Raw genomic sequence first — 12,300 nt, forward strand, 5'->3', positions numbered from 1 at the left:
AAAAAATAAAAAGGAGTCATATAAAAAATGGAAACTAGGTCAGATTACAAAGGATGAATATAGGCAAATAACACAGGAATGCAGGGCAAGATTAGAAAGCAAAGGCACAAAATGAGCTCAAACTAGCTATGGAATAAAGGGAAACAAGAAGACTTTTATCAATACATTAGAAGCAAGAGGAAGACCAAGGACAGGGTAGGCCCACTGCTCAGTGAGGAGGGAGAAACAGTAACAGGAAACTTGGAAATGGCAGAGATGCTTAATGACTTCTTTGTTTCGGTCTTCACTGAGAAGTCTGAAGGAATGTCTAACATAGTGAATGCTTATGGGAAGGGGGTAGGTTTAGAAGATAAAATAAAAAAAGAGCAAGTTAAAAATCACTTAGAAAAGTTAGATGCCTGCAAGTCACCAGGGCCTGATGAAATGCATCCTAGAATACTCAAGGAGTTAATAGAGGAGGTATCTGAGCCTCTAGCTATTATCTTTGAAAGTCATGGAGACGGGAGAGATTCCAGAAGACTGGAAAAGGGCAAATATAGTGCCCATCTATAAAAAGGGAAATAAAAAACAACCCAGGAAACTACAGACCAGTTAGTTTAACTTCTGTGCCAGGGAAGATAATGGAGCAAGTAATTAAAGAAATCATCTGCAAACACTTGGAAGGTGGTAAGGTGATAGGGAAAGCCAGCATGGATTTGTAAAGAACAAATCTGTGTCAAACCAATCTGATAGCTTTCTTTGATAGGATAACGAGTCTTGTGGATAAAGGAGAAGCGGTGGATGTGGTATACCTAGACTTTAGTAAGGCATTTGACGGTCTCGCATGATATTCTTATCGATAAACTAGGCAAATACAATTTAGATGGGGCTACTATAAGGTGGTGCATAACTGGCTGGATAACCGTACTCAGAGAGTAGTTATTAATGGCTCCCAATCCTGCTGGAAAGGTATAACAAGTGGGTTCCGCAGGGGTCTGTTGGGACCGGCTCTGTTCAATATCTTCATCAACGACTTAGATGTTGGCATAGAAAGTACGCTTATTAAGTTTGCAGACGATACCAAACTGGGAGGATTGCAACTGCTTTGGAGGACAGGGTCAAATTCAAAATGATCTGGACAAATTGGAGAAATGGTCTGAGGTAAACCGGATGAAGTTAATAAAGACAAATGCAAAGTGCTCCACTTAGGAAGGAACAATCAGTTTCACACATACAGAAGGGAAGAGACTGTCTAGGAATATTCCAGTGTTAACTCCTGACATTAGAACTTTTTTCCAATGTCAACCTAAATCTCCCTTGCTGCAGTTTAAGCCTTTGCTTCTTGTTCATCATTAGGCTAGATGAACAGTTTTCTCCCTCCTCCTGTGACATCCTTTTAGATACTGAAACTGCATCATGTCCCTCTCAGTCTTCTCTTTGCCAAACTAAAGAAACCCATCTTTCAGCCTTCTTCATAGGTCATGTTCTCAGACTTTAATCATTTCTGTTGCTCTTCTCTGGACCCTCTCCAATTTCTCCAACTTTCTTGAAATGTGGTGCCAGAATGGACAATGCTCCAGTGAGCCTATCTCTCTCTTTAATTGCCTAGGGAGGTTGTGGAATCTCCATCTCTGGAGATATTTAAGAGTAGGTTAGATAAAGGTCTATCAGGGATGGTCTAGACAGTATGTGGTCCTGCCATGAGGGCAGGGGACTGGACTCAATGACCTCTCAAGGTCTCTTCCAGTCCTAGAGTCTATGAATCTATTACAAATGAGTTTACACCAGGGAGAATGCAGTCAGTCTAGATGGCAGACTGTGAAGGACCAGTAGGGAGAACAATACGTCTTAGAAAATGCTAATCTCCCACTGGAGAGCCTTCCTGAGGATGCTACAAACAGCCTTCAAGTTATGGCTGCTGTGACCCTACAAGGACATGTGACCAAATCACCTGGTACTGGACTCCATCTTGAAATACCATTGTTTTTCCAATGAAAGGCGTGGGAACTAAGCCTGGAGACAAAAGGTTCCTGCCATTTGCAAAATTTATGGCAGGGGTGTGACATCATCATGGTTCTTCACTGACTTCCCACCCAAGAAGACTCCTGAAAACACCTGAGAAACAAGGACTGAATTGGGAAGTAGGGCTGAACCCAGGCTAGAGGGATTTCTTGCCTATGAAAAGAATACCTGGGATTTTAACCTGCAAGCAAGTGCAGACTGCCCTCAAGAATCTCTGCAAATTGCCTAAATCAACATTTAGGGTGAGAATTTGCTACTCTATCCAATCTCTTTAGTATATTAACCTCAGATTGTGTTTTTGTATATTTGCCAGGTAATCTGCTTTGATCTGTTTGCTATCTCTTATCATCACTTAAAATCTATCTTTTGTAGTTGAAAACTTGCTTTCGTTTGGTCTAAAATCAGTGTGTGGACATTATAACTCGGGGAAGAAAGTTGCTGCATCTCTCTCTCCACATTGAGGGAAACAGCAAATTTCATGAGCTTACACTGTACATTTCTCTGTGCAGTGCAAGAAGGTACAATTTTGGGTTTATCCTCCAGAGGCGGGGTATGCCTGAGAAGCTGGTAAGAGCCCAAGCTGTATAGCCTTCCCATGTAGGGGCTGGTCAGAAAGGGACAGATGGCTGTGTCCCTCCCTGTGTGCTGGTGAAAGTGGAAGTGTCTCTTCAGTTTATCACAGAATTACTGGGTGGGAGCCCAGACTGATGGGTCAGGGGGCTAAGTGGTACCTCAGTTCCAGGCGGCACCCCGAGGGGAACCTGTCACAGGCGTGTCTGCCATCATTGCTCCAAGTTCACTGATGCTTCTCCCTGAAGTGATAGTATAGAATGGAGACCTTCATGGAGAGTAGGGACATGGAGCAAAACACCATTGGTTCAAAGGCGCGGGGGGGTGCACAATTTCATAATACTGAGAGTACCAGATTTCAGGTGCCATTGAGGCGCGATCATTTGGAGGGGGTGAAGGTTCTTAGGAGGCCTTTTCAAAATCAAGTGTTAACATAAAAACGAGTAAACCTCCGTAGAAGGATGGAACGTGCTAACCGCCACCAGGTGGACTCATAAGGAGCTGAGGGAGAGACCAATGTCTTTAAAGATAGAATGTGGTCTAGGATTAGGGAAACTTTGCAGCTTCTGATATAACACATTTATATTGTGCCCAAGACGAAAAGCATTTCCATTTAAGTCCAGTAACATTGTCTAGTGGAGTCTTTTCCACCTTTAAAGACAATGTCCTCTACTGCTGAGGAACGTATGTGTTCTAAGGTCGATGCCCATCCAATACCATGCTCTCAGGTGGAGTGGTCGTGGATTGGGATGATTGATCCAGCTGGTGTACTGGGTGAGAAGACTGGGGAAGTTGAGGATGGTAATTGGTGGACAGGATGACATGTGCAGGAGACTGGGGAACCAGAATTATCTGGGCCAGAAGGGGGCAATCAGAGTGACCATCTCCTTGTCTCACTGGATTTTGTGTAGCGTCCTCCCAGAGTAGGAGCAGTAGTGGACGGAAGGCATAGTTTAGTTGGTCTGACCAGGAGAAAAGGAGAGCGTTGCCCTGGGAGCAGTAACCAAGGGCACCCTTGAGCAATATATTGCTGTTTGTCTGAGAAGTGAATAGGTCTCTGGCTGGGGTCCCCCACTGCACAAAGATGTCATATAGCACTTCTTCGTGAAGTTCCCATTCATGGTTGATTGAAAAATATGTGCTAGGGGAATCTGCGAGCACATTCTCCATCCCCAGAAGATAGCTGTGGATAGAGTGATCTGATTGCTGATGCGCCAGATCCAGAGATTGATTGCGTCTGCGCATATAGCAGTGGATTTTGCTCCCCCTTGTGTGTTGATATAGAAAACAGTGGTGATGCTGTCTGAAATGATCAGGATGAGAGTGAATGAGTGGAAGAAAGAATTAGCACGCCTTCCTTACTGTTTGAAGTTCCAGGATATTGATGGACATCCTGGATTCTCAAGATGTCCATGTCCCCTGTGTTGTGCTATTGTCCATATGGACTTCTCAGCCTAGCAGACGTGCATCGATGATGATAGTTTTGTCTGGGGAAGAGGAAAGAAAGGGGACTCCAATGTATATGTGATGTGGGTCTGTCCACCACAGGAGGGAGGACAGTACCTTGGACAGGACTGTCAGCAAGAGGTTCATGGAGTGGCGACTCACTGAGTACATGAACTGTAGCCTTGTCTGAAGGCAACAAAGGTGAAGTCTTCCAAAGGGGGGTCACATAAGTGCACAAGACCATGTGACCAAGTAGAGACAGACAAGTCTTGGCTGGTTCACAAGAGTTGTTCATGATGCAAACTATGATGTTTTTCATTGCCTGAAATTTATCCATGGGCAGATATGCCTGTGCCAGAACAGAGTTTAGGGAATCCTGAGGCGGGGGGAGGGAGGAAGCTGGAGAAGAAGCTGAAAGCGGTGGTGGAAATGATTACTGGGGGTGGCGGGGGCTGTGCCCCTGCTTGTCCCCCCTTGTACATGCCCCCTTGCACAGACCAATGGATACTATTTTCAATTTCTCTAACTCCAGGTACATGGCACACATGTGTAACCCACAGTGGAATACAACAGGGACCACCACTTGAAGAAGAACTATATCTATATGCAACTTCAGGTGTTAAAACAAAGCCACTTGTTAATCACAATAGTCTGAAAAACAGATTAGACACCAGTTGTAACATTTCAAAAACCAAGTCATTTTAAACTCTTTCCAGCTCCCAAAATATTGAAAATATTAATTTATAACTTTCCAGGAAATTAAATTGGTATAATCAAAGTAAGTTGTCCACAGTTTTGGTTATTTGAAACACACATTTATCATCATAGGTAAAATATTAAGAAATAAAGAGACTGAAGCCCAGAGTTAAACCAAAAACTCAGCATAACCTTCATTTTGGAGCTATTTAAGATGCCTCCATGTTATGATGTGCTAAGCATGCAATAGGCTAGACTATTAATGAGATCCAATGGGCTTGGTGCTGCCCTAGGGAATTTCCGTCTGATTCAGTCTGGCTCTTATTTTTGAAAAGCTTCACAGAAGTTTACGTAGAGAGATATTATCCAGCACGCCATTAGTTTTAGATTTTCTACGTAAGGATGTAGTAATTACACAAAAGTTACCGGAAAAGTCATATCTGATCGTACCCATCCACCGCTTCTTTTCACTGTCTTTTAGTATATCGCCATAAAAACCATAACCCAATAGTGACACAGAGTACTTAAGAAATGTGTTGTTGTGATGTATGGAGGAGACATCCAGAGGCTGAGAATCACCTGTTAACAGAAATTCCAGGTTTTATCTCAGTTAAAAGTTTATTTGTTTCAAATCTGCTACTAATTTTTAATATTAAACTTTTTTTTTCCAATTGAGAGCAACCTTATAAAACATGCAACAGAGAAAAAGAGAAACATTCTGCAAGGCTAACAATGCCATATATTGTTAAATGAGAAAAAATAATGAAGACACAAGGCGGCCAGTGTACCAATGGGAGACACTGGAGTGGGGTGGAAGAGACAACAGCAGTATCTTGCTGAATCCTACCATTTTTGAAGGTGCTTAATGTGATGTATTTGGGCTAATTCTATATTTCACCATAAACAAAAAAAAAGCAATATTTAAAAAATACAAATGTACACCTACATTTAATATTCTGGGCTAAACACTATGTCCAGAACACATGAGGGCCCCAATCCTGCAAAGATGTTCATAGGTGCTTCGCTTTATGCTCACTTCAGTGGGACTACTCACAGTGCATGAAGTTAAGTATTTGCATAAATCTTTGCCAGATTGGGTATTAGGATTACAACAGTTAAGCTTTTGAAAGCCAGGAAATGCTGAAATTAAGGTTGCATGCAAAATCTTAAAGTTGCTCTTTATACTTCTGCATTACAATAGTTTTAAAGTACATAATAATTTATTTCTTGTTTAAAATATACCATAACATTTTCTACAACTTTAAATCATAGTCTACTACTGCGTATTGCTCTGTGTATGCCAGACAAAATCCGCAAAAACATATATACCAAAAGTTAAAGTCTCAGAAAGTTACAATCACCTGAAAACAGTGGGTTAAAACAAAAATGTTCATCCAGTCTGAATTCAGCTCTCTTTAGCATCATATATATCACTACCAAACATCTCACACTTTATTTATCTATTTATTTATTACAATCAAGCTATATTTTTACACAACAGAAATTAGGATCATTCTGGATATGTTAAGGTCTTGAAAAGAAGGTAATGACCTGTAAGCTGAATACCTACCTACAATAATATGTAGTGCTGATGTTACTGGATCAGTGACACCAACTGTTGCATAGCATATGCAGTCTGTTGAACCTGTAAAAAAGGAATGCTTTTAATTTTTCATATTTTAATAATAGAGAGAATACTGCTCTATACATGTGGCCATTCAGATAAAGACATTATATCCTTTCATTGCTTTTTATTCTCTTTTCTTAAATGCAGAAACAGAATAAAACCAAGCAATAATATGGATATGAAAATTATAAAAAATAATGTGATCTAAATTAAAACATTGATTTCCTCTCTAAGTGAAATTTACTCCTCTCTGAACATAGTCCACATACTTCCACTGAAGAATGCTGGATCTGGGGAGACAGAATCAGCTCCTACCTCAGTGAAAGGACAATGGCACAGCCTTATCTCAGCCTATGAACAGGAGTGGCAGCTGCTGCCACTTTGCACCCCAAGTTCAGAAATTCCTGCTCACTGGAACCTCATTAAAAAAATAGACAAAGCAACCCACTCCATAATAGTCAATTCACAGCCTTAGGGCACAATTCCTTAGGACATAGGGATTCACCTTTAGGTAATGCTTTTTCATCACTAAGGCCTGATCTATAATACAGAGTTAGATCGATGTGAGGCAGCTTAACTTGACTTAATTATGTAAGCGTCTACACTACAGCCTTGTCCTGCCGATGTAAGCGCCCTACTACACCGACATAATAATTCCACTTCCACGAGAGGCATTGGGTTTACGTCAGTGTAGTTAGGGTGACGCAGTGTCTGTGTGAACACTGTGTTACTTACATCGCTGTTAGCGCTCTTGTCCAGCAGAGCTGTGAAACTGACAAGGCTGGGCAGCTATAGCCCAGCTGCCCCCTCGCTTCACTGGAGAGCTGGGTGACTGGACCGTGCTTCCAGCTAGGAGCTGGGGCAAAAATGCATCCTGCTCCTGACTGGGAACTGTGAGCAGCTAGTCCCCACTCCTGGCTGGGAGATAGGGAAAGAATCCCAGGCAGCTGGACCATGCTCCTGGCTTGGAACTGAGGCGAGGAGCCAGATTGGCTGGACCCCACTCCCAGCTGGGAACTGGGTGAGACTAGACCCTGCTCCTGGCTGGGAGCCAGGGAGAGAAGCCCAGGGGCCCAGACCCTGCTCTCTAGGGGGCAAGAAGCCCTGGGTGACTTCCCCTGCTCCCAGCAGAGAACAGGGAGGCAGAAGCCCCAGGTGTCTTCCCTCACTCCCAGTGGAGAATGGGAAGACTAAAAGCCCCAGACAGCTTCCCCCACTCACGGCAGAGAAGTGAGAAGTCCTGGGCAGCTTCTCCCCACTCCCGGGGGGAAAGGGGAGACGAGGGGGCAGCTCGCCTAAAGCCCAGGAGCCTGTGGGGCAGCCAGGCTACCAGGAGGGAGCTGGCTCTCAGCTCCTCACGCTGCGCCTCTTAGGTCAGTGGAAGCACTCCTGCTGATGGCGCACACCACCGCTCCAAGGAGCATTGTGTGGACATGCACTACTGCAGTAATTGCTGTGGGGGCTGTAAGTCAATCTAATATAGGTCAACTTAAGTTTTTAGTGTAGACACACCCTAACACATGAACTACTACTGCATGCATCATCCTCCTATTCCCTCAACCCTCAATTTTGTTTGAAAGGGCAGGTTGGATGTGGGGCAAACAGACCGTGGAAAGACCTTGAATATATACTAAATACATTTAGGTTACTTATATTTACACCCATGAATTTGATCAGGTCCTTAAAGAAAATACTTGCAATCTTATTTTTTTCTGTACAAAAATCCCTTCTTTCCTACTTAAAAAATTGTTACCACAGTACAAAATTACCAGTTTCTAGACTCAGTATAAATTAGTCAGTAACTTTATCTAAGCATCTGGATTGCACAAATGTTTGTCTGGAGTAAAGATACAACAAAAACTCTAAAAACTACTAGATATACCTATGCCTTTGTATTAAAGTAGCATATTTATTATTAATACATATTTTTGTTTGGAAGAGGAACAGCTTGTGATAAACCCAACACGTTGGAAAAAAGTTATGAGACAGAGGTTCATGGGTAAAAGCTCCTCCCTGTTCTTTGCAAACAACTCTCACCTCAGACCTGACAAACTCACTATACCAAACACATCTTACAGGATATTTACCTGTGTAAGATATCCATAGAAAACTCACAACTTGTCAAGATTCATAATCGTGAGGTTTATGTACAAGTAATATTTAAGGACTAATGTACTTATGTTAAAAACATGCTTTATGGACTTGGAGTAAAAATTAGTCACCAGGGGATAATGTGTGTTGTTGATTGCCCATTCAAACAGGAGGGAGTTGCCACCCTGCCTATTTTGCTGGTGATACAATACAAGGCTCGATTGTTTGGCCTTGTTAAACCCCAAGACTTACAATGGAGAACAATCAGAGGCAATGGCAAACAATCAAAACCTCTTGAGGGTTAAAAAGGAACATTATAGCAAGACAGGGGTTCACCCTGTCTATGAACAGAAATAAAACAAACACAGAGGAAGGGAAGGTACCCTGAATCCTTTTGCTGTGGAGACATCTAGACAAGGTATTCTCATGAAAACCTGGATCTTGGTTCATGTGAAGCCAGCCACAGACTGAACTTCGGGGTGGAGAGGGGGAAATAGGACAGACTTCTACCTTTTAGATAATGAAGGTGACTATTAAGTGTAGGCTCAGGTTCATGTTTTATTATTTTGTATTGTAATAATCTGTTTGCATCACTCTCTCTTGCTTCTAGCAGAATCTTTATTCTTAAATAAACCTTACAAATGCTGTGCGTTAATCGGGGCCGTGGATTAAGATAAAACTGGTAAACTGCTCCTCTGCAGGAAAGAGGATCTGGAATTTCTGTTAGAAGCCTGTGTCCAGGGCTAGATATCACAGGGAAACAATTCAAATGGACACAGGGTGCACCTATTGTCAGTCTGTAAAGTGAAGTCGCGGCTGGCACAGCCTGAAGGAAAGTGCTTGAGTGGCTGAAAAGCTGGTGGCATTAGGGAATTGACACCCAGCCAAGGAGAGGCAAGACACTCTCATACTCAAGGCAGTGGGTAACACAGTGACTCTCAGTTCTGGATACCCTGAGAACCACTACAATTGTTAAAACTAAATTTTGCTCTTTATAGCAGAGCAAATAATTTTTATTTGACTTTTGTCTCTACAGAGGCTGAGGGGGGGGGAGCAACGGAAGGGGGGGGAGAGAATAATTTGTGTAAAGGGGTTTTGCTATTTTGAAGGGATATAGTGAAATTTTGCTAAATATTTAGGTTTTGTAAGAACAAATGCTTACAAAATCTAAGCCCAAGCGATTGGTTTTCATGCATTTTTAAGATTCCAATAGGACCATTTTTTTTTTAAAAAAGTAAGCCCGGGTAGTGTTTAAAACTCAAACACTTCAGCATTGTACAAACACATATAAGCCTGCAAGTGAAGTTGACTAGAAAAGCAAAGTGTAAAGAAATGAAATTGACTCAAGTTTATTTTCAGTCTTCTCATTAATGCAAAGAAACCCAGCACACACAGTAAGGAGTACGTTTGATTTTTTCATCTTTAATAACTAGAGGTGTTCGCTGCAGCACAGATATGGAAGTTTTATTCAGAATGATTTTTTTATGTGACAGCATCCCTTTAATTTTTGGCCTTTCTTATGTACATGCATAGATATTTAACATACCAAACACATTTAACATTAGAAGAGAAAAGCATAAAAAAATCTCTTCAATCAGGGAAATCTATTTTATGCTGTTTGAAGTATTTAACAGGATTAATTTAAAACCATAATATAAAGGACGTATAACATACATCCGATTTTAGATTATAAAATACTGTGATTATTTGCCTTCAGGTGAAGAATCAGCTTTTAATGTAGACTGAGCAGGAGGAAACTTGCCTATGGGAGCCCAAACAAGGGTTAGGAATATGTGTGGAGGAAGGTCAAGGAAGGTTACATTAGTCAAGTCAAAGAAAAGATCATGCCAGGAGCCAACACCTAGGTGAGATTTGCTAAGGGTCTGTGGGCCCTTCTCCTCACCCCCCCCCCCCACAAATTGACAGCATAAGCCTTGAAAAACTCCTTTGTCCACCTGCCTGTTTTCAGATACACCAAAGACATATTGGACAGACACCAAGTCAGACCACTTCATTTTTACAAGGCCAATTCAGACTCTGAGAAACATGCCAAAGGATGAATGATTCACTGATTTCAAATCTACTCTCCATTCTTCTTCTCACTTCAGAGGAAATCAGTGCATACATGCTGGTAGACGGTGGCAGGGAAAATCCTTCCCTCTATCTCACTGTCCAGGAGACTGTCATCACCACTTCCACTTAAAGACACAAGAGAGGAGGCTGCTCCATCTCATATGAACATTTTGCAGATGCCGATCACAGTTATCAAGAGGTTTTAAGGAGTAAGGCCCTGACAGAAGCAGGAGGCAAACAAACATAATGGAATCACACTCCAAAGGAAATAGTAAGTGTGATGGAGGGACTTTTCTGTGAGACCAGAACAAAGTTCAGGACACGCTGTCAAGAGCAAGTGGTTCTGCACAGCATACAGGACTCCAATTTCTCTTTTAGGGTGGTGACAAACATGATGGATGACATGGTAAGGAGCCAAATTTGCAGTAGCAATAGCTGTTCATAGATTGGGCATGTTGAAATGTTACACCAAATCTTTCTATTTCATTTTGCCTGCAGTCTGTGGAATGCTCTGATGCATGCATGAACTCTGTCATATCTTGGCTTAGTTAGGGAAGAAAGCAGATGACCCTCTAGTTATCCTCTTAGTTAATATCTGTGCATTCAGGTGTGAATGCCTTGTTTGTCACTTAGCCTTTGTGCCTTCATCTAGGTCAGGGATTTTGCAGTAGCTGAATAGAAACTTAGTTCCATATTCAGTCCTGGTCCAAGCAGATGCAACTCCAACAGTCAGTCAATCACATAAGGTCTGAACAGTAAACAGCAGCGTGAAGCACTACTAATTTGATGCTTTCAGGTACTAGAGTATAGCCATCCCAGAGAAACAAAACATGATACAGCAAATGGATATCCCACTTCTTTAATAATTCTTCACATCATTCCAAGAGGGTATTGTGATGCTGATAAACCAGCTCAGATAAGGAAAATAGTGTTTGTATGTTACATCTGTCTATATCCTGTACATATTGAGCCTTAAGATCAAAGATGTGTACATACTGCATGGAACTAAAGAATATTTCCTGTATTGTCTTCATTTATCTGTCCATGTTTTAATGAATGGCTAGCATAACTGAATTATTTGTGTATGCATGGAAAGTAGGTAGTTAACTTCAAACCAAGGGTCCTTGGCTTAACACCGGAGACTCAAACTGTCTGCATTATCTATGCTGCGCCAGTAACCCTCACTGAGCTGCTTCCAATTACAATTACTGGACCACAGGAATGATCCTGCTCTCTGATTCATTTCTGGACTGCCTGAACTCTGGCCGAGCAGTGGGGGGAGGTCTAAGCGTACAGACAGAGATCCCCAGAATTCATTTTTCGGAAGCCCTGAGGACTTATGCAAAGACTGTACATCTATGCTCTTATTTGGACTACAAGCTCTAATTCACCTGTAATGTATATTATTTGCTTTAATTTCTTAACTCTCTTCTTTTTTAAAAGTAATAAATCTTTAGTTAGTTTACTAAGGATTGGCTAACACCATTTTTTGGGTAAAATAAAAGTATCTGATCACCTGGGGTAACTGACTGGTCCTTTGGAACTGGAAGAACATAATATGAGGTGTTCTTTATTTTAATAATCTTACATCATAAAGTCCAGTTTGCCTGCGTGATAAACAGGGGCCTTTATTTAATGGTGAAACTAGAGTAGTGGTTCAGGAATACTCTTATTACTGGCTTGGTGAATTTGAGGGTATTTTCCCTATGTTCTGACAATCTGTCCTGAGCCAAGTAGCTGCAGAGGGTTGATCTAGTGGTGCTCATAATATATGTAAACTGTCTTGAGAGGGAATG

At 41.7% G+C, this 12,300-nt stretch overlaps 1 protein-coding gene across 4 annotated transcripts in view; it reads right to left on the minus strand.

The window, feature by feature from the left end:
• The window catches only part of CERK (ceramide kinase), a 66,927-nt gene that overhangs the window by 18,534 nt on the left and 36,093 nt on the right, over positions 1-12,300 (minus strand). For all 4 annotated transcript variants that reach the window (XM_075064987.1, XM_075064983.1, XM_032768198.2 and 1 more), the window contains 2 exons: positions 6,284-6,358; positions 5,140-5,292 (listed from right to left, as the gene is read on the minus strand). In XM_075064987.1, the coding sequence (XP_074921088.1) occupies positions 5,140-5,292; positions 6,284-6,358 (228 nt within the window). The remainder of the gene's footprint in view (positions 1-5,139; positions 5,293-6,283; positions 6,359-12,300) is intronic.

The sequence above is a fragment of the Chelonoidis abingdonii genome, chromosome 1, assembly GCF_003597395.2.
Source record: "Chelonoidis abingdonii isolate Lonesome George chromosome 1, CheloAbing_2.0, whole genome shotgun sequence".
NCBI classification, from domain to species: Eukaryota; Metazoa; Chordata; order Testudines; family Testudinidae; genus Chelonoidis; species Chelonoidis abingdonii.